Below are 23,780 nucleotides of genomic sequence, written 5' to 3'. Positions count from 1 at the left end.
TACCACGTGATGAAGGCGGAGCCTAGTGCTAACTTGTGGTGAACGAACTATACTGCTGAGATCTCTTCGTCAAAATTATTGCAAAATGACCCTTCAGAATTTGTTAATTGAAAGAATTGGCTAAAAGTCCCAGCAGCAGCATTCCCTATAATGGGCTTAATGGATCCATCAATATTAAAGGATATACATATATCAATATCAATATATACACAGATATATCAACATATACAAAAAGGGCTTCATGAATAGTCACAATTGCAAAAGAGGTTTCGAAAAAATTTTTTAAGGAAAAATGTATCTTAGCAACTTTTAGATCATTACCCATAAAAAGTTTATTAAGAGACTGTCTATCAATAACATACGAATCGCGTCTTTGACATATCCCGTGAAACTTTTGTGTGGAAAAAATGGAAAGATGTAACTTTCAACAGAAAAGGTTCATTAGCTTTCGAAATTTAGGTGGAAAAAGTCGACATGTTTCGAGCGCTGTTAAAAAGACACTCATTATCAAGACTCACCAACACGTGAAGGATGAAAACAAAACTTTATAAAAATGAAGCGCAAAGTTTTCAACGAAAAGATGGGGGGAATAAAGGTGGAAAACAAAACAATAAAAAAAAAGACCGGCAGCCATGAGAAATTGAAAGAAGTAGCTGAAAGAGGCAAATTAGTACACCATAGATTTCCAAGTTGAATGAAGAAAAAATGAGTTTCCTTAATAATGACTGCTATTATTTACAAGAAAATTGGCATGAAAGGGAGAAAATGCTATTACGTTAAATGTATTGTATTCAATATTGGGAATTTTGAATTGTTTCACAAACAAACGAGAACTTCAAACTATTTCTTAGATAAAATAGAGCTGAAATATTATAATGAAATTGACCTTATTAGTTATTTTAAGGGAAACTTGAGTTAATCAGAAGAAAGAACAATAAAAGGAAAACCCAAATTGAGTGTCAACTAGTGATGAGATAACATCGGAAATATCGATATTTTTTAAACATCGCAAAAATTTTTTAAAACAAATCTAATGAAAATGATAAAAGGTGAATACTCTGTCGCGCCGTAAATATCAAATTTGCTATCATGATACCATCTTAGTCGTGGTGGCTTAGGCGATAGAGGGTTCACCTCCCGTTGAGGTGACACAGGTTTGAATCCCAGCCGTGAATGGTTGATATAAATTCAATCCCTGGCTCGCACCGACCAGAGTGCTGACGTAAAATTCTCAGTGGTAGACGGATCATTGGTTAGAATCCCCTTACCGTCAGAGGCTAACCTTACACGGGTTTCGAGGTTTTATTCTCCACGTAACCCAAATGCGGGTTAGTTTCATAAAAAAGTCTTCCGCGAAGGCTAGTATGACCCAATGTTCGGTTCAAAAGTTAAAAATTATAAGGCTGCTGAGTTGAACTTTGGTGGTAGTAAACTCAGAATTGGGTCAGCTGTTCAACAGTGGTTATAAAATAATATGAAATAAAATAAAAACTGATATGACAGAGGAGAAAAACTTTTGGTTTTATCGAAGTTAGATGCATACACAAGGTTCCAATAATATGCCGCAATAAATGATTAATCGAATTTTTGATGGAAAGCATATCTGTTGTGTTCACTGTATCTCAGGGCTCGAAAAACCGCCCGTCCGCCCGTCCTCGGCGGTCAAAAATTCCCCGCGGACAACAAATTTCTCGAATCAAACGTCCGCGCGGACGGCCATTTTCCCGTAAATGTTCGTGATACATTTTCAATTCTTGTTATCTTACAAGAGTCTAGCACCTCACTTCTAAAATGACCCTCTAATCTAGAAATACAGTAACATACTGCGCAATAATGATAGAATTGATGTTTTTTCTGTCTGGGAGCGGTTGAAAGAGTTTTTTCAGCAATGAACTTACAAAAAAAAACCCATTACGTACTGGTCTTAAACAATAAGCGTTAAACGCAATTATGAACATCCACCTGAATGGAAGCCCCCATTCAGATTTCTGTGCCGAAACCTATGTAAATCATTGGCTTGATTGTGGAACTGGCAAACGTCATACTTGATTCATTTAATTCTCGGATAAATTGACATTCCAGATAACTTAACCTTAGCTATTTAAATTATTTCATGAAAGAAAGAAAATATTTCATAAAAGAAATTCTAGGTTTTACTATTAGTAACCTAGTATTTCTTTTATTACTGTATAATGTAATCCTCGTATTTGTAATCCTAGTAACTACTAATTAATTTATATAAATGTTAGTAATAAATAAGAGAAAATTACATTTATTTAGAAGCGACGGGTTAGTTTCAAAGCAGGACGGGTACATTGTTGGACAAGCCGTCCTCGGTGACGGGTAAAATTTCTGAGCTTTTTCGAGCCCTGCTGTATCTACATTTTAAAGCTAATTTTTTTTCTCCAATGTTGCAAGGGTTGCATAGGCAAGGGATGTGATAAATATATCTCAGCAATTATTAATACTGATAGGATCTGAAATATCAGATGGATAAGGCCTAAAAATACCGGACGGGATATTAGCAATTAGTTTTGTTAATATTAACAGATATAATTTTGTACGCGTTATTAGCAAAATTAAATTTCATTTCAATTTCACTCTCCTAACATCTGCAATGTAAATCAGTGGTACGTCGATTGAAGTAAATAAATAAACGCATTTATAATACCTACAGATAATAAAATTTTTATAAAAATTAGTAATCGAATCTTAGTTTTTTTAATTCCGTCGTATTCCTTAGACAAATTTCTACACCCTTTGTAATCTTATAGTTTTTGCGTAGCAAAACAAAAAGTAACGTAAAGAAAAAAAATTCATCTAAGAAGCATTTAAAACTGCAACTGTCCATAAACAAAAATGGAACTTTCTGCACGTGAAATTTTTACCCTGTATTTCTGCGAAGTTGCTCATATGATTTTTTTTATCACAAGTTTAATTTTTACTACAAAAATTAATTATTCTCGAAGAGCCGCGATGGCACAGGGGATAGAGCGTTCGCCTTCCACTGAGGTGAACCGGGTCCGAATCCCAGCAAAGGCTGGTCGATACGAATCCGCACCGGCTTGCACCGACCACAGTGTTGACGTGAAATATCCTCAGTGGAAGACGGATCATGGGTTAGAGTCGCTTTGCCGTCAGTCTAACCGTGGGAGGTTCTCGTGGTCTTCCTCTCCATGTAAAGCGAATGCAGTTAGTTCCATCAAAAAGTCCCCGACGAAGGCAATCTTCTCCCAATACCAATGATCCAGGAGTTCCCTTGTCTTCTGGATTGGGTTCAAAATTACAAGGCTACGGATTTGAACCTTAGTAGTCGTAAACCCAAAAATTGGCGGCAGTTCAACGACGGTTATAAAATAAAATTATTCTCGAAGAAATTACCAAATGTTGAAATTTTTCTTATTCCATAGTACTCCTAGTACATTTTTTCCACGCCTTCGTGATTTCAAGTTTCGAAGTTTTATTATTTGTGCGCAGCAGAGCAAAATGTAAAGTTGTACACCCAAAACAGCGACGGCGGCTCTTACAATATTTTAAGATAGAGGGATTCGCCACTTTTTTAAACAATTAATAATAAATAAATAATTAATAAATAAATAAATAAATAAATAATAAATAATTAATAAATAAATAATTAATAAATAAATAATTAAAAAATAAATAAATAATAAATAAATAATTAATAAATAAAAAAAAATTCCACATTCTCGATAATTTTTCCATCTACTGAAAAATTATACAATTTTTTTCCCTGAACGCACATAGATAGTTGAGAATGAGACGAATAACATCAATAAAAGCGCCAATAAAAAGTTCTTATCAAATTTTCACAACAGCGATTATGAATTCTTGTTTTTATAAAAAAAAATATATTTTTTATATTCTTAGATGAGGAAATGTATTATCGGTTTCAATAAAGTGAAGGCCTAGCAATAAAGTGAAAGGCATATAAATAAAATCGATAGTAGCATTACGTAAACAAATCTTAATTGTATTTGAATTATAAAGCATTAAATGACTTCGTATTTATAGTGTTGGTGTTTATTTTTAACTGAAATTGGTTTTTTTCTGGAAGAAAAAAAAAAGATACACACGCTTGTTTTAAAAATAGACTATTACTTAGTAGTTTAGGTAATGGCAGCCCATAAAATTTTCCTTTTTGTTAACTAGTTTTAAAGCAATTTTATTTAGCAATACTTTTGGTTAACTATTCTATAAAGAAGTTCTAACTGCTAAAAAGTAAGAACATTTTGGTTAAAGAAAATTAAATTTTAGATTTCAGTCGTTGTTCTTTTGTGAGGAAATTCTAACGGATTTGGTAACGATAATTAACTCCTCTTTCAATGTATTTTTAGAAAATTCTTCAAAAATAAAGTCGAAAAAGTATCCTTTTTTTTAAAAAAAATAAGAAAGAAGGAAATATATTATTTAAATCTGACGAATCACTATTGGAGAAGGTAAGATTAAAAATGTCAAAGCGTGATTGATTGACAGGTGTAACTAGGGCTTGTTAGTATATTTACCCTTTCAACTCGTGAGCAATCGGACAATCAAACAGATTTTGGCGTTTTTAATCCCGCTCTCCTCCATAGATATTTGTCAGATTTCAATAGTGTTTTTTTCTCCCTTAAATATTAATTTATGACCAGCAATGTGTATATTTTAAACTTTGTTTTTGACATGGATTCTAGAAAAATAAATTAAAGGTGGTGATTACAGAAAATCTTATAAATGGATTTTAGTATATATGTTTATGGATTCTTTTTCAATAGCCTTCCATGCAACTGATTAAGTATCACTTGATCAAAAACTCCATTTGCTTCAAAAACATACAAATTGGAAATAACAGCCGCATGTTTCAAGCGCTCAAAAATAGGCGTCCATTTTCAAGTCTTGCCAGACGTTTATTTAATCAAGTCTTGCCTTTTCAAATTACTTTTATTTTTTGTCATTCTCGTCTGGCAAGACTTGAAAATGGACGCCTATTTTTGAGAGCTTGAAACATGACAACTGTTATTTCCAATTGTGTTTGAAGCGAGTGAAGTTTTTTATCAAGTAATATCTTTCTGATTCAGTTTTTTTTATTATTTACTTAACCGGTTAAGTAATTTTAAACGTTTTGTAACTGATGGCGTTTGACTTATTTGTTAAATTCTTACTTGATGAGCGAAGAGGTTAAGGTACTAGCTTCCATGGTGAAAGACCGTGGTTCTATTCCCAGTGAAGTTCACCCAACATCAGGATACGCTGCTGGGTACTAGATAGTCTAGAAAAGCTACCGGTCTTATTTCTACCATATGCCTTAGGTCTCGAAATTATGCAGTCATTTTTAACCTCCATTACTCCCTCTGACATTTGTTTGTTACGAAAGTGCTTCATTTTTTGTATGCAGATATAAAATTTTCTAATGTATTTTAATTTTAAATATTGAATATGTATCGCATTTAAAATAAACATTTATATGTTTCGAAATAAAAGCATTATTCTATAAAAATATTCTTTCAGTGAATTCAAAATTGCGAAATTCTCAAAAAAATATAAAATTTGTCTATGAAAGATTTAACATTCTCAATTTACTGTACAAAACATGCTTTTTTTAAACGTTTTTAAGAAATTTTTAAAACGTTTTTGCTTTTTCATATGACACAGAACAGAATTTGCTTTTTGAAAAATGTTTATCATTTTTTTAAATAAATATATATTTAAAAGCATAATTTTTCTAAAAACCTATTGTTTCAAATTATTTATTTGAGAATTTAATAATATAAATGTATTGTTTTGCAAGTTTTGAAAAATTCTCCACGCACGCATTTTAATGCTATTTTATACTCTTTGTCTTTTTCTAATCTTGCTCTATTACATTATATCTTACAATTAATACAATTTTATGTGAATGGTGCATAGAACAATGACAAAATATTACTTTATTAAAGAGAGCTTTATTAACGCTTGAAATTAAGTGCTTTTTATTTTCTTTTATACAACTGAACTTTAAGTGCAACAACTATTTTTTATATATATATATATAGCCGTCGTTGAACAGCCGACCCAATTTTATGGGTTTACGACTAATCCTCTCAACTTCGTAGCCTTGTAATTTTGAACCCAATCCAGAAGACAAGAGAACTCCTGGATCGAGTATTGGGAGAAATTTGCCTTCGTGGAGGACTTTTTGATGGAGCTAACCCGCATTTGCGTTACATGGAAAGGAAGACCACGAGAGCCTACCACGTTTAGCCTGACGGCAAGCGGACTCTATTCCATGATCCGTCTACCACTGAGGATATTTCGCGTCAGCAATGTTGTTGGTGCAAGCCCGATGCGGAATTCGTATCGACTGGGATTTTTATATTTATGCAAAATCACATACAACAAACGTCATTATTAACGGCCAGGTGGCCGATCTCTCAGACCACCTGACTGCGAAGCCAATGTTCTCGGGTTCGCATCTCGCTCAGGGTATGGATATCTCTCTCTGTTTTTGTCCTCTGTTGTGTGAATGAGATCCACTTTATGAATGGGTCTCTGTGGCAGTGTGGCGTGTGTAATATTGTTCGAATCTGTGACTGAGGTTCAACTTGCACATTGGACAATGTTAATTAAATGAGCTATACCTCCAGCATTTTCCATGGCGAAAAACGTAATAGTTAAATTCCAGCCGTTTGAAAGAAAAAAACTATTTAAATCTAAAATTAAATTTAATCGAAGCACAAAAATTATTTTAAATGTTAAAGGTCAAAATTAATAATTAATTTATATGTTTTCGAGTTTCAATTAATATTTCAAAAACGTCTTCACTCTTGTGACTGTAATACCATTTTAAAATGACAAGCATTTTCTAAGTTAATCGAATTTTTTCTTGAAAATTTAGAATGCACTAGCAGGAGCATTTTAAAAATTTAAACCATATTTTTAATTGACTTTTTATCATATGTGCTTCGTCTACCTCTACTGTATTTAAAATATTATTGTGTTTTAAACTGCAAATATACATCTCAAATTAAGCAGTAACCAACGGTAATAGTTTTATTTTACACTACAGATCATATACAATACTAAATAAGAAAAATATTGAAGTTATCGATTTTTTCATGACGCTGCCTTTTGGGTTATTAACCTAATTTAATCGGAAGTCGAATATTTAAAGTAACACCCAAGGCTTATTCGGAAACTGTTCAATAACTGAGAATAAATCTTTTACCTGACATCAGGAGTGGGCAATGTTTTTGTTGATTATCAATCATGCCCTTTTATAACAGTCCTTATATTAATTGTGAATGAACCCGAATATTGAGTGAAGATTGGATTTTTATTCACACATAGAATAAAATATGAATAACAACTCTTTTACACTAAAATAATTTTAAACTGCTCTGGGCAATATTGTAGAATATTTACTGAAAAATAATAGTTTGACATAGTTCGAAGAATAATGTACCACTTCAAAAACCTAAAATTTCAATGTGAAATATTTTTAACCGATGTACTGTTACTAATTTTGACGCCCCTCAAATTCAAAATCGTAAATAAGAACGCCACTTTTTTTATTACAGATTTTTATTACAGATTCTGATTCTCAAGAAAACAGTACCCCAATTTGATCTACATGTTTTTGCATTTTGGTGTATAGTTGGTGCTGTAATATCGAAATAAAAATCAGATAAAAATTATGTAAAGTGGAGGATATATTTAGCTTTTTCAAAATAGCAAGCATTTTTTTTTTTAATTTTTTTTCAATATTTTTTAAAAAGTATACCCTATTTCTATTTTGCGATTACTCTATGAACGCGAACTAACATAAAAACACTTGTAGGTTCAAGTGTGGTATCTTTTTCTGGATAATTCGAATCTGTAGTAAAAGAATTCTGATTACGATTTTAAAATTACTTTTATTTTATATTTTAAAGTTGATCTTTTTCCCAGATAATCGATCTTTAAATAATATTCAATGCCATTCTCCGACAAGCTAAATAATCAAGTTTTAACCGGGGTACGATGCCTGATTACAAGTTTGTAAGTTCCAATGTTTTCCCGGCCACTACAAGCATAATGAATACAATTAATCATCAATGGAACTATCAATCACTTTCCGATTAATTAGAGTGCTCAAATTTCAACTGCAGGACTCTTCTGAAGCCAATTAATTACGATTTGTTTCCTACAATCTCCACGCAAAACTTATCTCCAATTGAAATTTCAGCTACTTCCCAACCTAATTAAATAAGCGGACATAAAACTAAAAGTAAATAAATAATAAAATATAATAAAAATTTTAAAAACTGCGTTTTTTAAATGGCTTAAAAGGGGAGATCAATTACTTATAAATTTTTGACACATATCAAATGAATAACATTAGTGCACCACCTTTGCAAAAAGCTTCTATCACCATCGAAAATTCCTTAAAGCTTATCTAAAGCACCATTCGTTTTTCGATCTAAGTGTGCAACAAAATTGAAATTATTTTTTTCTTATTTAGAAAATTTGAAAAATTTGGTTTTTAAAACTTTTATTTTTCTTAATGATTAAAAAAAGCTAAATGAAATATTAATAAAAAAAATTTAAAGACTAGTTTAGAAATATTATCCTTTAAACAACATACAATACTTTTTCTTACAAAACAACAAAACTTATATTTAATTCAATAAAAGTAAAGCAATAGAGCGAATAACCTTTACCCTTTGTTCAATATTTGCTCACGCAAAAATGTCTACTCTGTTTCAAAAGTGATTTTTCAAATAAAAAAGAACATCACACGCCTAGTTAGATTAATTCTTCGCGAAACGTTTTCTACTGTCTTGTGATATAATAAACTTAGCCAGCGTCAATTTATTCAGCTTATTTTTTTGTTATCTTCTAAAATGAATTTAACGTAAAAGAATCTGTATATATTAATATAATCTTTTCATGTAGGATTCTTTTGTAATAAATAAAAGTTAAATTCTTTTACTCAACAATGAGTTTCAGAAGAGGATTGTATAAAAGATATGGGATTACATCAGAAGAACTTTGTAGAAAAATTATTATAATTAATTTAAAGGTAATTGGTATAAATAAGAATATTTCAATACATGGTAAAGCCCTTATTTGATAGGACTGAATTAGAAACAAACAAGAATGAAGTTACATTTGTGCAATTTGCCGAAATAACATTAAAGCAATTTAATTTAAATATTAAGCAACTATATAATTAAGTAAAGTAAAGTATTCTCGCAACAGCCTGTTGTGTTCTGGGGGTCATGGTGGTTAAGGGCCCACTATTTCGTGACCAACGGCATGATTGTGATTCACTCTTCTGACCAGTAAGTAATACCCACCGATCTGAAGCTGAGTGGGCTTCAAGCTGCCTATAGGGAATCCAATTCCCAATAGGGAACCAATTACAAGCTGCCTATAGGGAACCCAATTCCCAATAGGGAACCAATTACAAGCTGCCTATAGGGAACCCCCGAACTCAATTTCTTCACTTTGAACAGTTCAATGCATTAAACACTGGGTCATCGTGATTCATAAATAAAAATTAAATACGCAAGGTATTTTGTAATGAACACCCTTAATATATATTTTATAATCATTCTGAAAAATAAAGTTAAAAAAAATTCGTTAATTTCCGCAAATTTCTATTTATGCGACGGAAGAAAAATAGCATCAGCAAAATCAAATGAACCACTACAAAGGAAGGCGGGACTGGAAACATTAAAACCTATTTTATTGCTGGTACAAACAGAGAAAACTTGAAAGGCTATTATTAGGTACACCTTCAAGTTTCATCGGGTAATCAAACTGGTTTTCTCATCTTGTCTTCCTCCCCAGGTACTCGATCGATTTCAATGGTGTTTTGGTTTGTCCCCCACTTAAATAGTTAAAATTTCTAAGGTTTATGCTTTTTTAAAGAAGGTTCTTAAAATATGTATAAAGGGCGGTGTTTACGGACCACCCTATACACATGACACTCCGATATATCCGAGTATGTTTTTATTCCCGCATCGCACCCCGTACTAAGCAGTTCCCCTCGTTAGTTACGTAGTCGAAGAGCTGGACTTCTTTTTGGCAACAGTTTTTAATATTCCGATGACCAAATTTTTTCCTGCGCGCACTGTACAACCACATTTCAAATCAGAGAGGAGATACTCGTAATCACCCCATCTCTGCACCATGCTCCCAAACTACCCAATAAAATGTGAACTTCAACTAAATAAGAAAGAAGTTCAGCTCTTCGAATACGTAACTAACGTGGGGAATTGCTCGCCATGGTATGCTGTATCAGAAAAATAACTTACATAGTCAAATAGTCAGATTTTTAGAGCATCTATTTAACAGAGTACGCATCCGCATATTGACAGTCAGAATCTGTGTCACATGAATCGGTTGTCGTCTGGGTGACAACCGGTTTCTGCCAACTACTTAAACCCGTTTCAGGAAAAACCTCTGTTGCTGCGCCCTTAAATGTTGCTTTTTCCACAGGGACCGGTGGTTTACATTATGTCTTTGTAAACTAGCTATCTTCTTAAATCAATCGAAATATTGCATTCGATAAAAACACTAAACACAACTAAAATACAAACCGAAAAAGCGTAATTCGATCTGCAACCCAGACTTTAACCCTAAAAATCGAAACCCGACCCGAGCCTCGGTGGCTAAGACTCTACCCACCATCCTGATTCAGGTGACTTATAAAAAATATTATTAAAAAGAAAACAATCTGATACTTTTAATCGTTTGAGGTAATCGAAGAATAGGCATAAGGATTAAAAAAAAACTAAAGATCAATGACAAAAAAAAAAAAAAAAAAGATTTTTTTTTTTTTTTTTTTTTTTTTTTAAAAAACAATAATTTGTCAAGTTCGTTAATAGAAAAATAAAACAACGAGTATTTATGCAATCGCGTTAAATATAACAAATGACTTTTGTTATAATCAGATCATGATTCATACTTCAATGGGTTTGAGCGCTTCTTTTACTACGCATGGTTGCTTATTCTCTTCTATCAACTACGGGTATCCATATTCACAAAGCTTTAGCGGGAACGTAGCGAAAACTTTTTCGCATGGTTGTTAACAAACGATACCAGTACACTAGTATGCATAAATTTAATGCATTAAAGATGTTTCTTTCGCTAAATTAAGCTTAATAAGGTAGGTAATTAAGTATTGCTAGCTGTTCTTAATCTTTTTCCGAAAACACTAATACATTTTACCTATCATATTTAACAACTATTAGTCCGAATTACCATTAGTTAGTCCAAATTACACATTACACCATTAATCCAAATTACTAACAACCATCAATCCAAATTCCTTTCCATTTCAAAAACAAAAAGTTTTCCTTTTTTTACTCAAAGAATTCCATATTTCTTCACATTTGTTTTATTGTTAGACAAATTCTTGAAGGAAAAAAAATGACATTTTCTTTTTTTATCCAAAATTTTAAAATGTCATTGTTTAATTTTGTACTCTATTCCTCTTTTTGGAAGTAGCACTAAAAATTTAAATAATGGAAAAACTTCTGGGGGGGAGTTAGGACATATTATCAGCCCTGAAATTGCATAAGAATCCATGCCCGGAAATGTCATCGTGCGCTGCTAGGGGCTCTTCTCTATTATGAGCTGTTTCTTTGTGTGCTTTTGAACAGGGCATAGTAGGAAAACGTCTCTAGCTGCGTACGACGACGTCTCTGAGCAAGGGTTCTTATGATGCGCCCTAACTCCCCTAGAAGTTTTTCGTAACATTTACGTGACCCTCTGTTATATACAGGGTGATCCGAAAGTGTTGCGACAAACTTCTAGGGAAAGCAGGGCACGTCATAAGGATTGAGAATTAACTAGGAAACCATGACCGGAAATTTTATCGTATGCCTCTAAGGGAGCATTCCTATTATAACAGTTACATCGTGTGCCTTTAAACATCTTTCACATCATCAGGTACTTTTATTTATCTAAATTATCTTAGTTTTTTATTAATTTTTGTCGAAAACTGCTTTCAAATAGGTACAGTATTAGCGGTTGTATCGTAATTGAATGATTTGACGACTAACTGGACAATCTCGTCTAATCGTAACTAATAGTAACATGAAATAAAAATATTTTTGAAAAATGAAAGTGCAAGTTCAAAGAAACATGAACATGTACATAAAAGCACCCCTAGCTGGGTAAGATAACCTTTCTGATCATGGTTTCCTAGGTAAATCTTAAGCCTTATGATGTGAGCTTCTTCCCCTAGAAGCTCGTCACAAAATTTAAAGGACACCGTGTATAACCAGATTGCCCAATGAAGTCATTTTGACTGCTTTTTAATTTCAATTAGAAAAACAATGATTTATATAATGACACAATTTCTTAGAATTTTGTGACTTTTTGTACAGCATACAATTTTTTTATTGTTAATATTTAATAATAACTTGTTATATATAACTGTAAATAGTATTAAAATATTAGAAATTAATTTTTAACAAATTTCTTTACGCATTAGTTATTCTTTCACCAATCCAGTCATTTTGACTGCTTTTGGGTAATATAGGTATATACTAAGTTTCAGTCTTTCTAGTGTTAAACGTTGTACATTTCGATAAAAAGACTAAAAATGCCATTTAAAAAAATCTGTAACTTTAAGGACAAAAATAATTTGAATTCTCCACACCTATATTAAGCAAGATAAAGTGTTTGTATAAATGGAAGAAAAACAATTGTATAATGGAACCTTTCATACCGCATCTTCTAAATTTTTTTTAAACTAAGCAACGAAAAAAACATAATTTTAAGGGGAATGAAATATGCTACATTACAGATCAAATTAAAAAAAAAGAAAGTTATTCTCATGAAAATGGCATACGATGTCGAAAACTAAATCCGAAATTCCCATTATTAAAACAAAGCCATCAGGGCAAATAATGACTTGCAATTCCTCTGATGTAATCGCCGCTCTCTGGCAAAACAATCTCTGTTTCCATGCAGGTCTGTAATTTAAATGAAGCAGCAGCAGCATTGTTGAATCAGCTTTAGATAGGCTCTCACGATATCCATTTATTCAGAAATAAGAATGTTTATTTCGTCTAAAGTATTAAAAAACAAACAGTATTTTCTACCCAAGACACGAGAAAGAATGCATAAGATCGATTCTGATGGCATGTGACCTTTACTTTAACTTGATTGCTGACTCTAAATTAAAATTGAAATTCCCCAGGGAAGTATCAAGAGTTAATATTAAATTTAAGGCTATTTGCGAGCTTTATTTGGTTTATTCGGGAGATTTAAATATGGTATTTGCGAATAAAATTGTTTTTCTTCCATTTATAGCTTTCAAAAATATCTTAAAAAATCTCTCTGCTCTGGGCCGGAATAAAATGGGTTTACCATAACTGTATCCCCAGGCCTCTATACAGTAGCGGTAGAATATGTTTTCACTCCCCGGACAATACTGTCCTTAAAACTCAATTTTTAAAAAAAAATCTGAATTTAAAAAAAAAAATTAAACTTTAATTGTTTTGCCATTTGCTTTATTTTATTCCATATCTATTTTTCTATATATCAACCCTAAATGCTCATTTAAGAAACAGATGAACAGGACAAATAACAATTATAGTGTTTAAGGTCAAAAAAGAGTGCCCTTACTGTAATAAATGAGAATATCATCTCAAATATTCTAGAATAAACATCCATAACAGGAAATATTTTTAATGAACATAATCTTGTATGACATACAAATATATAAGCATGAACATTAAGTTTTAATATTTTCGTGCTTTAGCAGTGGCAAACAAGCAGTTTTATAAAATCTTCAAAATCAATTATTTATGCATTTTCACTTTAGATAGAAATTACTGTCGTAATTTGTATTCAATACCTCGTCATTTTGTTAAAAATCATTTTAAGAATTGAAAAATTGTTGTCGTCGACTTCCGTCAAACAATTTATAGATTTATGCATTTATAATCTCATTCACTTATTCGACTATTCACTAAAATAATCTTCAATGAATCACCAATAAATAAATTCACGGTATTTATTGCTTGACTCAATGTTTTTCATTGATCCATTAATTGGTTTATTAACATTCCTCTTTCTTACTTTATTCACACGCTATATCTAAAATGTTCATAATAACAGTTCTCTTTACGAAGTGAACTTATAATAAAATGTTTATGAAGTATACATTTTTGAAGAAAAAAAAACTGTTTAAAATAAATTAAAAATAACCTCGCATAAAATGCATTAGCAAAAGAACGGATGGTCGTCATAGTAATAGAAAAATGAGAAATTATTACACTGGTGAAAAAAAATTTTTTTTTTTTTTTTTTGCTGATGCATAAGATTTTTCAACGGATCTTAGATATTTTGACGTTGCTTATTTTCATTCTGCAATAGCGTTCTCTCCCGCAGTTACAGTTTTTTTTTAAATTACATTTTTACTCTATTTTTGAAAATGTACTTTGTGAAAATGTAATTTTTTGTGAAAATATATCAGTTTAAAAACGGTGTACATAACAGAAGGTCGCATAAATGTTGCAATAAACTTCTGGGGGAGTTAGGGTACATCAACAGTATTAAAATTGCATAGGAACCCATGAGCGGAAACGACGGAATACGCCGTTGGAGGAGCTTCGCTATTATGAACTGTTCGTATGCTTTTAAACAGGTCATAATAGGGAAGCATCCCTAGCGGCGTGTGACAACGTTTTTCAACGTTTATTCAATTTTATTTCTAAAGATTTCAGATTTGAGAACTTCACACTCAAAGTAGACAAGATCAAGTATTGTATAAATGCAACACGAAATTTGTTTCGCTATCAAAAAATTTTTGGAAAAGATTAAATATTCTCTACCCAGACTAATATAGGTATAAAAACCAATAAATATAAATAAATAATTAACCCCAATTTCTCAAAACTTCCGCCGAGATATTGATGAAAAACTTAAGTTGGTGACGAAATAAGAGTTATTTTAACACCAATTAAGATTTATATCAAAAGTTTCACATTATATTGAGAGTACATTTGACACACAGGTTCACATGTAGTACATATAAGAGCAATTCTACAAATAAACACCAATTAGGCGGAAATAGAATAAAAGAAAAGAAAAAAAGAAAAAAAATTAAAAAAAGAATTTTTTTTTGTAGTAGGGGGCACTCTATTTCTACATGAATTTTCTTCTTTTTTACACCCTAAAAAAGCAAGAAAAAATCATGAACATGAAATTGTTTTCTTTGTGACATACTTTAAATGACTAAATACCAATTTTAAACTTTTTCCGATTTTTTCAATTTACAAACTTTGATTAAATTTTTTTATTTTTGTTTTTTATACTAAAATATAATCTTATAGTATGAAATCTCTATAAATACATTTTAGAGAGACATTATAATAATATTATATTTATGTAAAAATCGTTTTATCTGATAAATGGCTCAAATTTATCTGAGCTATTTATTGGTATTTTGTCATTTATTGCCATTAATTGGTATTTTGTCATTTAAAGTATATCATAAAGAAAAAATTTCATGTTCACGATTTTTTCTTGCTTTTTTAGGGTGTAGAAAAGAAGAAAATTCTTGTAGAAAAAGCGTGCCCCCCCCCCATTTTTTTTTGGTCGTCTAATTGGCGTTTATTTGTAGAATCGCTCATAACCAAGACCCAAATCTAACACTTATTAATTGAACACACTCATTTTTATTGGGAAATTAATTCCTAGTATTCTTTCATAATTGTGAAAAAAACAATAATTAGCTTAATAGTTAAAATATACAACAAACATTTTTAAAATAGATTCATTTTTTAAAATGTATTACAAAATGGGAAAATATTTTTTAATAAAAAAAAATTACAGCAGAAAATACACATATAGACATAGCGTTAAAAGAAAGTCGTTCTGCAATTTATTTTTATTTATCTTTGATTAAAAATTGAATTCAAGTAATGAAAAAAAATTATTTGATTGTTAGCCTTGACTCCTAAGTAACGTTTCATTCTTAAAAAAACTTTCCCTGTTTTCATAAAATAAACAAGACATAATACACGAGATGAAAAAGAATAAATAAACAGTTAATAAGGTTCTTTGAGAATATTGGGAGAATCTGATACAGCCCACTTCACCTCTTGAAAAATGTGGAACAGTTTCGATTTAATATCATACAAGTAGCTTTTCTGTTGCACGCTGTTGTTCCATCTTTAGTAAAACTTTTACTCATTGAACTTTAACCACATAGAAAGTTAACGTAAGTATATTTAATTAAAAAAATAAAAAGCTATAATTATATATTTCAAGCAAACAATATTAACAAAAAAAAGGAGGAAATTAAAAATTTCACGAGCATTAAATCTGAGTCGTTCGGCACCCGCTTTGCCTGCCCCTTTTACTGGCCCGTCCTCTATATTTAATAAGGACATCTAAGTATTGAATTAATTTTTTGAAGGATGATTTGGATTAAAGGATTTTTTTCTGAAGAAGGAATTGATTTTTGCGATTTTCTGAAGAAAAAAAAATAATTAAATGTTTTAAGCGTAATGCCTTACAATTTTCTTTTAGAATCATTAAAAGTTTTATTTTTAATGGTAAAATTCGGGAAATCGATAAAAAAAAATTATGTATTCGTTGCTTACCCAACTCCCTAATTTTTTATTTTTTCTTCTTATGCTTTAAGTCTCAAGTTCTTGGTTTTTCTAACTAATTCTACAAAACCCGCACAATTTCCGTAGGTCTCCGTTGGCAAAAATATGACAAATTTAATAAAAATGGAAAAATGTATATATATTTTTTTAAAGTTTTTAAAATTTGTATGCTTTGTGTTTTACTTACTGACATGGACATTTAATCAAATATTAATAGTTAATGTAATTACTTTTGTAAAAGAATAATTACATTAACCATTAATCTGCATACATAACCTGTTTTTTTTTTAATTTCTGTAAAATAAGTTTAATTGGAACCATATATGGCAACGTTACTTTTAAAAAGTAACGAGTAAAAGTACAAGTAATTTTAAAAAAAGTAACGAGTAAAAAGTAAAAAGTTCTTATTTTAAAAAGTAACGAGTAAAAAGTACAAGTAAAAGTACAAGTACTAAACAAAAAAAGTAACGATTTAAAAGTACATTTCTAGGAAATTAAAATTCAAAGTAACCTAAATTTCATTGAATAATATTCTTATGTTCTTTAATGTTTTTTGCAAAATTGTTGTTATTTATTTAATTATTTTTAATTTTGAAAGTTATGGACATTAATATATTTTTAAATTTGGAAGAATATTATAATATAATTTTATAATATAATCGTATAATGTAATTTTAAAATCAAATATAATTTTAATATCAAACTTTTTATGGATTTGCACGAAATTTTTTTTTATCTATTGATTTTAATTTTCAGTTTATTATTTTTATTTATTTAAATTACCATTGATTTAAAATTGTTTTTCTCTATAGAAACGCGTTTTAAAGGCACAAACATAAACAAAGCAAACACGGGATTTCAGATAGCTTTATGATCTTTGAGCTGGTAAAAAATAATTGAATGTGTAGTATAAGTTGAAACAGAACAGTCTACAGTTTTATTTGTAACAATGGCTAATGCTGAATTCATGCGAGAAAATCATTTTCCAAACATTAGACTTAGAGATCTAAACTTAGAAATTTGACTGGGCGTTGTTTGACAAGGTCGGGCATAAGCATAATTTCAGTAAAAAAGGTACTAGGTAAAACTGTATTTAGTAAGAAACGTATTAAGACAAAAATGTATTATTAGTGAGTTCAAAAAGAAAAGTGAAAAACATAATAACAAAATCCAACATTTTTTATTTAAAATTTATTAAATAAATGCATAAAACTCGAAAATGAATGAAAATAACTTGCTAATTAATATTTTTATTCATTTTGCAAAATAATTGCATTTCGAAAGTGGTGTCACTGAGTCTGCTGTACAAGTAACGAAAGTACAAGTAACGAACAAGTAACGGCGGTACAAGTAACGAAAGTAAAAGTACTGCCATATATGATTGGAACTAAACTTCATAAGCAGTTTCAATATTTATTACGTACCTACGTTTTAAATAATTTGGTATAGGTAGGGCCTCAAGTCGCACATTAGCACCCAGGCTCATACAAGAATTATTTTTTAAGTATAAATATTATCGTTTTTTAAATATGGAACGAATTTTCATAATTTTTTTAATGATTTTTATCATACTCAGTTATTTTAATACTAAGGTGAGTAAATTCAAAACTAACCTTTTTGAAGAACTTTTTTTTCAGAACTAAAAATATCTAAACCCATTGGAAATAGAGAGAAATAGAGAGGCATTAAAATGCAGTTACTAGATATATGTCTCAGCTTCATCATACAATCATGTGGTTTGATTTCATTTTTTCATCCCACAACTCTAGATAGTGATTCGAATCTTTTGACAACGTTTTCGTTATTTTCAGTCTTAATATTATGCTGCTATCCACGATGTCATGGATTATAAAAATATAGTTAAGATATTCTTATCGAAATATAATGAAAATTCAATTATAAATTCAAATATTTTCAGTCGGTCACTGCCTGAAAGTAATCAAAACTTGATTGCCGGGTATTTGCCAGTTAAAAAATAATAATAATAATAAAATTGGAAGGAAATCATCTACCTTTGAGCAAGACTAAACGCATTTTTTTTTCTTTGCAAGTTTAAAATCTTTTTGAAATCTTAGCGGTTATTGCTTGCGCAGATTCCAATACGGAAGTATCTCAAAAAATTACATCACACCCACAGATTTTTTGAAAAAAAAATCTTTTTTTTTTATATAAAAAAACACATTTTAGATAATTGTATTTCCTTTTGGTGGACAATTTTGATGTACTGTGCTTTTGTTCCATGGAGAAAGGCTATAATGAGAGATGCCAACTGCAGACACACCAAAATAATTAAGAAACGGTCAATAAGTACAAAGTAAATTGTGCAAACATTTGACTATTTTTGCTTGCTTTTTAAAGGGTATAGCACGACATAAGTACTATAAAGTGGTGAATTATATAAGCTTACGAATTATTTATAAATAGTGGTGGATAAAAATCTACTAAATTGAATTTTAAACCAAGAATTAGAATTGATAAACTACGACTTTAATATATATATTTGCTGTCCGGAGCAAGTTGGCATCTCTGTATATTTTATTCTTGAATAAATAAGTGTTATAGCTTACAATCCTATGTAAATGATATGTATCAATAAAACCATTTTTTTTCTTAGCTTTCACATTGTTATTTTCAATTCTCGAAGATATTTGAGTGTTAAAAATTATAGCAGCATAAAATACAACGCTTCTCGAATTCGAATGTGCACAGTTTGGCGTGTTTAGCGAGCTCCAATTAACTCGAGCGCACAAGTTAAGGGGTTAAATCCAGAAATTACAAAATACCCTGTATATTTAGAGAAGAAATAAAGATGAAGAACTGACGCATAAATTAATCATTATCGTATCATTACATTCATATAAAGAATTATTTCAGCTTGGAAATTTATACTTAGTTGTATGCTAATATTATATTCACGGAATGTCGATGTTTTTGATTCACAATTTGTCCAAGAAACGATAAACCTAATGACATACGTCCATTTACGTATTTAGTTCTGACGACAGCCGCCTACTTTCTCGTCCTCCGCCACCTCTACATTTCCGGTACGATATCCCCTTTTTTTTACGCAATATTTGCCGAGGCTGACAATCACATAAACAAAACACACTCTAGAAAACTCATTAACAAAGCGACGTGATTCCTTTTTTGTTTTTGTTTCTTCTCACACAACACGGAGGACACAACGTCGGGAAAAAAAAGATAAAAAAGAAAAATAAGTAAATAATAAATAAAAAAAAGAATGAAACGTGAGAGATGGTAAGTTTATACGACGGTTCAATCAAAAGAAATCTTGTATTATCTGGACTCGCGGCCACTACAGCTGCATTTGCAAATCTAAACTGAAGATCAGCTGCCATCTCTTCTGCTCTCCTCTGACAACGACTGCCATTTTAAAGTACACAATAGAGACATTTAGAAGTACTTTATTTCTTCGCTGGAATTGAAAAGACTTGAAATGACCCTTTAAGCGTGCTGCTGAATACATCTTTTTTCTCTCTCTCTGGGAATATTTAGATAAACACTAGATGGCGCAATCTTCAAGCACGGTAAGTTTGTTTTGCCACGTGACTTAAGTACATGCGATTTAAGATCAGCCATCATTATCGTTTGAGTTACATTTAACAGTTTTATTTTTAATTATTATATTTTAACTGACATTTCATGGAAGAAATTCTAAGAAATTAAGTTTAAAATTTAATAGAGCACTTTTACGATTCTGGAGGCCATAAAAAATTGCTAAACTGTTATTGTCGCCAGTGATGGGCTATTATTGGGAGTAATAGGTGTTCCTGGTATAACTATCTAATGCAGGTACCATGGTAATGGCTTTATCACGGCCCCCGAAGTGGATAAGTACCTTAAATTGATTAGTGATTCTTATAACTACTTAATTTGTTAATGAATCCAGTTTCTGTATTTTATAACATTTGCTGATAGAAATAAAATGAATGAAAATTACAGCGTTTAATATTGCTTTGTACTTTAAATGAAGACTTAAGATTTCCGTATCGTTATCTGCTGTTGTCTTGGCAACTTCCGGGCAACGTCCTTGAAGAAATTTTAAAAAAAAAGAGGGAAACATCACAGAAGGGGACCAACTTGATGTGCATAACTCGCAACCACCCTCGGGTAAATCTCTAAGAGTTCTTTTTTTTTTTTTTTTTTAAATTGCAAGTTTAAAATTCATTTGGTGTCGTGGCGATTGTAGTTGGCGTGACAGATCACGATACGGAAATATCCCCTAACACAGGGCTAGATTAAGAGTACGCGGGGCCCTTAAATTAAATTTTTTTCACTTATATTTTTTATTTATTCAAGTATAAAAGTATTTATATATCTTTTCATTTAAGAAAGCATATTTAAAATTAAAATAAATAATAATAAATTAAATTTTACTTTAATTTATTAAATTAAAACTAAAAAATATTCATAAAATTTTGAAAAATCATTGTTTTTCGTAATTTTTTAAAATTTATTTTCGAAAAATCCATTATGAGGGGACCCCTAATCATTGGGGGCTCCAGGCCATAGCCTGGTCTGGTCTAATGGGTAATCCAGCCCTTCTCTAACGTTAAATTTTCTCAAAGCTAATGTCATTATTTTTTCGTTAAATACATTTAAATAAAAATTCTTTTTTAAATTAATTGACAATAATTCAGAAGATGAATTGCATTTTTTTTAATTCCCCTTGTGTGCTTGAATTGTATTTTCTTTTTTAGGCTATTGCAATTGCTAGCATTAAAAACCTAAGAAAAGTGGTATCTTAATTTGTATTAAGGAAATGTTTGTTAGCGATGCATAAAGCATTAAACTTTTGCCATTGGGGATCCTCAAATCTTGCGATGCGTGAACAGACATAATTATTTAAAAAAAAACATAGAAAATTATTTTGAAGAGAAATATTTTCTTACATCGTTGCATTTCGTGAGAGTTTTGATAAAATGAATCTCATGTATCTCAAATATTGAAAAAATAAGAAGAAAAAAAATTCAGTGAAACAAACTAAAATGATATAATGATATGAAATAAGTTGTAATAAAGCTTAATGTATTCTTGTTATCTCATTCATATGAAAGTAAATAGTGCTACGTAATGACCACCCGTAATAGACTGAAAGGTATAGCAAGGCATACCTAGGAAAAGAATGAATATATATATATATTAGAGGAAGAGATAAGAGTGGTATTGAAGTCTGACGTATCGCAGAAACCGGTTTTAAGCCAGATGATTACCACCCTGTTTTTGTATATTTTTTACTTAATTTTTAACAAAAATTCTAAAAATATAGATAAAGGCTAGTCATCGTGGAACACCACGCATAATGTATACATCATATGAATACACTGATTATCCATTATACATTCATAATGAATACACTGATTATCCACTATAATTGAAACTTAAGTAAAAGAACAAACATTGTATATAGTATTAAGCTTGAAGTGTAATTATGTGCATGTTACCCTGTTATGTATTGTTGTTGTTTCCAATCCTTCACAATAAAGCCCCCGCTATGTCAAATCCATGAGTTTCCCTTTAGGTAGAAATGAATATATTGCACCTATTAATCAATAATTTTCTTCTAATGAGTAAGATTAACAAAAATGTTTAAATATTAAAACATAAGATTAGATTCGAAAAACAATCAGAAGTATTCACTCTGCTAACAATGCTTGTTTTAAAAGATGGCACATAGCATAAATTATTACAGCAGCAGCTTATTACTAATCTGGCTCGATACGTACCTCTTTCGGTAAAAGCAAAGGGTTGTAAGTTCAATTTCAATTCTAAGTCTATTCCATAGTTAGATGAGTCAGCTAATGCGCTCAAAAAAATTTGGTTTGGTGGTGGAAAATAAGACAAAAAACCAGATTGGCGGCAATATCTTGGACTAGGCGCAGATAATATACTAGGCATATAAGCCGTCTTTATAATGAGCACACAAGCTTTCACATGTGTAACAATAAATAAATAATATTAGGATCGTTTAACTGGGCAGAAATAGACATTAGATTATAGTTTTATTCTAAAACTATTTTTTTTAACTGACAGCCCATTTTTAAATTTATGAGTGTTCTACTCATTAGTTTTGTAATTTTGAACCCAACTCAAAGGACAAGTGAAATCCTGGATTCTTGCATTGGGACAAACATGGAGCTAATCCGCATTTGTGTTGCATGGAGAGAAAAATCAAGAAAACCTCCTACGACACCAAGGAGATTTTAACCCACAATTCGTCTACCACTAAAGATATTTTACGAATGCACAGTGATCGGTGTGAGTGGGAGCATAATTCGAATCGACCAACGATGGGATTCGGATATATGGCTCACCTGTTAGGAAGGCGAGCACTTTAACCCTTGACCTACCGTGAGTCTATAACAGAAATATGTAGTTGACTCCCTAACCGAGCGGTCTCACTGTTAAACCAAACTGCATATGGCGTTGAGGTAGTGGGTTTGAATCCTTTGTTATGACCTTTTCTTACTTGTGTTACCTATACTGCAACTTGACATGAGCTTATATAATGGCTTTTGTTACAAACACACAAGCCTGCATACATATTTGTAACAACAAATAAATTAGTAAGTACTCACCATTGCAGATAATCCCATCAAACAATTTTGCTCGAAATAAACCGAATATTATGCCACAGACATATAACATTTTGTTGGGTGCCATTTTTCTCTATTCTAAAAAAATAATTAAAGAAACCTATTTTGGAAATGTGCAGCAATACAAAAAAAATGAGACTTTGCTGCTTTGATCATACGATATTTCGATGCATATTCAAACATTTAAAACTCAACCATTTTCACATCTGGCAATTTTTAGAAATAAACATAAAACCCTGACCGAGAAAACGTATTTAAATGATATGAAATATTCTTAACTTCAACAAAGGAACAAACACAAGAAAATCTGAATTGCAAAGCCCTCAATTAGTGTTTTAGTCATATCAACGGCATTTTTAAAAAAGAGGTATTTTTATTCTCTTTTGTTTTCATTAAATCGCTGCATCGTGAATTAATCATAAAGAAAAAAAGATTCAAAGAATAGGCCTAGTTGTGTTCGAAACAAGTAATTTATTCGTTTCAACTTTCTGAAAAGAATATTTTTTGTATTTGACATTTGTTTGCTTTTGTATCTTGTTGGGAAAATGTTTGTGTAGTCTTTTTA

The 23,780-nt window shown here is 30.7% G+C and overlaps 1 protein-coding gene across 2 annotated transcripts in view; it reads left to right on the top strand.

Annotated features, from left to right (window-relative positions):
* Pka-R1 (protein kinase, cAMP-dependent, regulatory subunit type 1) overlaps window positions 1-23,780 on the top strand; it is a 139,049-nt gene that overhangs the window by 13,876 nt on the left and 101,393 nt on the right. Inside the window, exon 1 of one of the 2 annotated variants that reach the window (XM_016067124.4) lies at window positions 19,680-20,146. The exons of the other annotated variant lie outside the window; for it this stretch is intronic. Coding sequence (XP_015922610.1) covers window positions 20,126-20,146 — 21 coding nt within the window. The 5' untranslated portion in view covers window positions 19,680-20,125. Of the gene's footprint in view, window positions 1-19,679; window positions 20,147-23,780 lie in introns of those variants that run through there. 2 annotated transcript variants of the gene reach the window in all.

This window comes from Parasteatoda tepidariorum, chromosome 9, assembly GCF_982258835.1.
Source record: "Parasteatoda tepidariorum strain Cologne lab strain chromosome 9, Ptep-v5.0, whole genome shotgun sequence".
Taxonomy (NCBI): Eukaryota; Metazoa; Arthropoda; class Arachnida; order Araneae; family Theridiidae; genus Parasteatoda; species Parasteatoda tepidariorum.
This window is presented reverse-complemented; position numbering and strand designations above follow the sequence as displayed.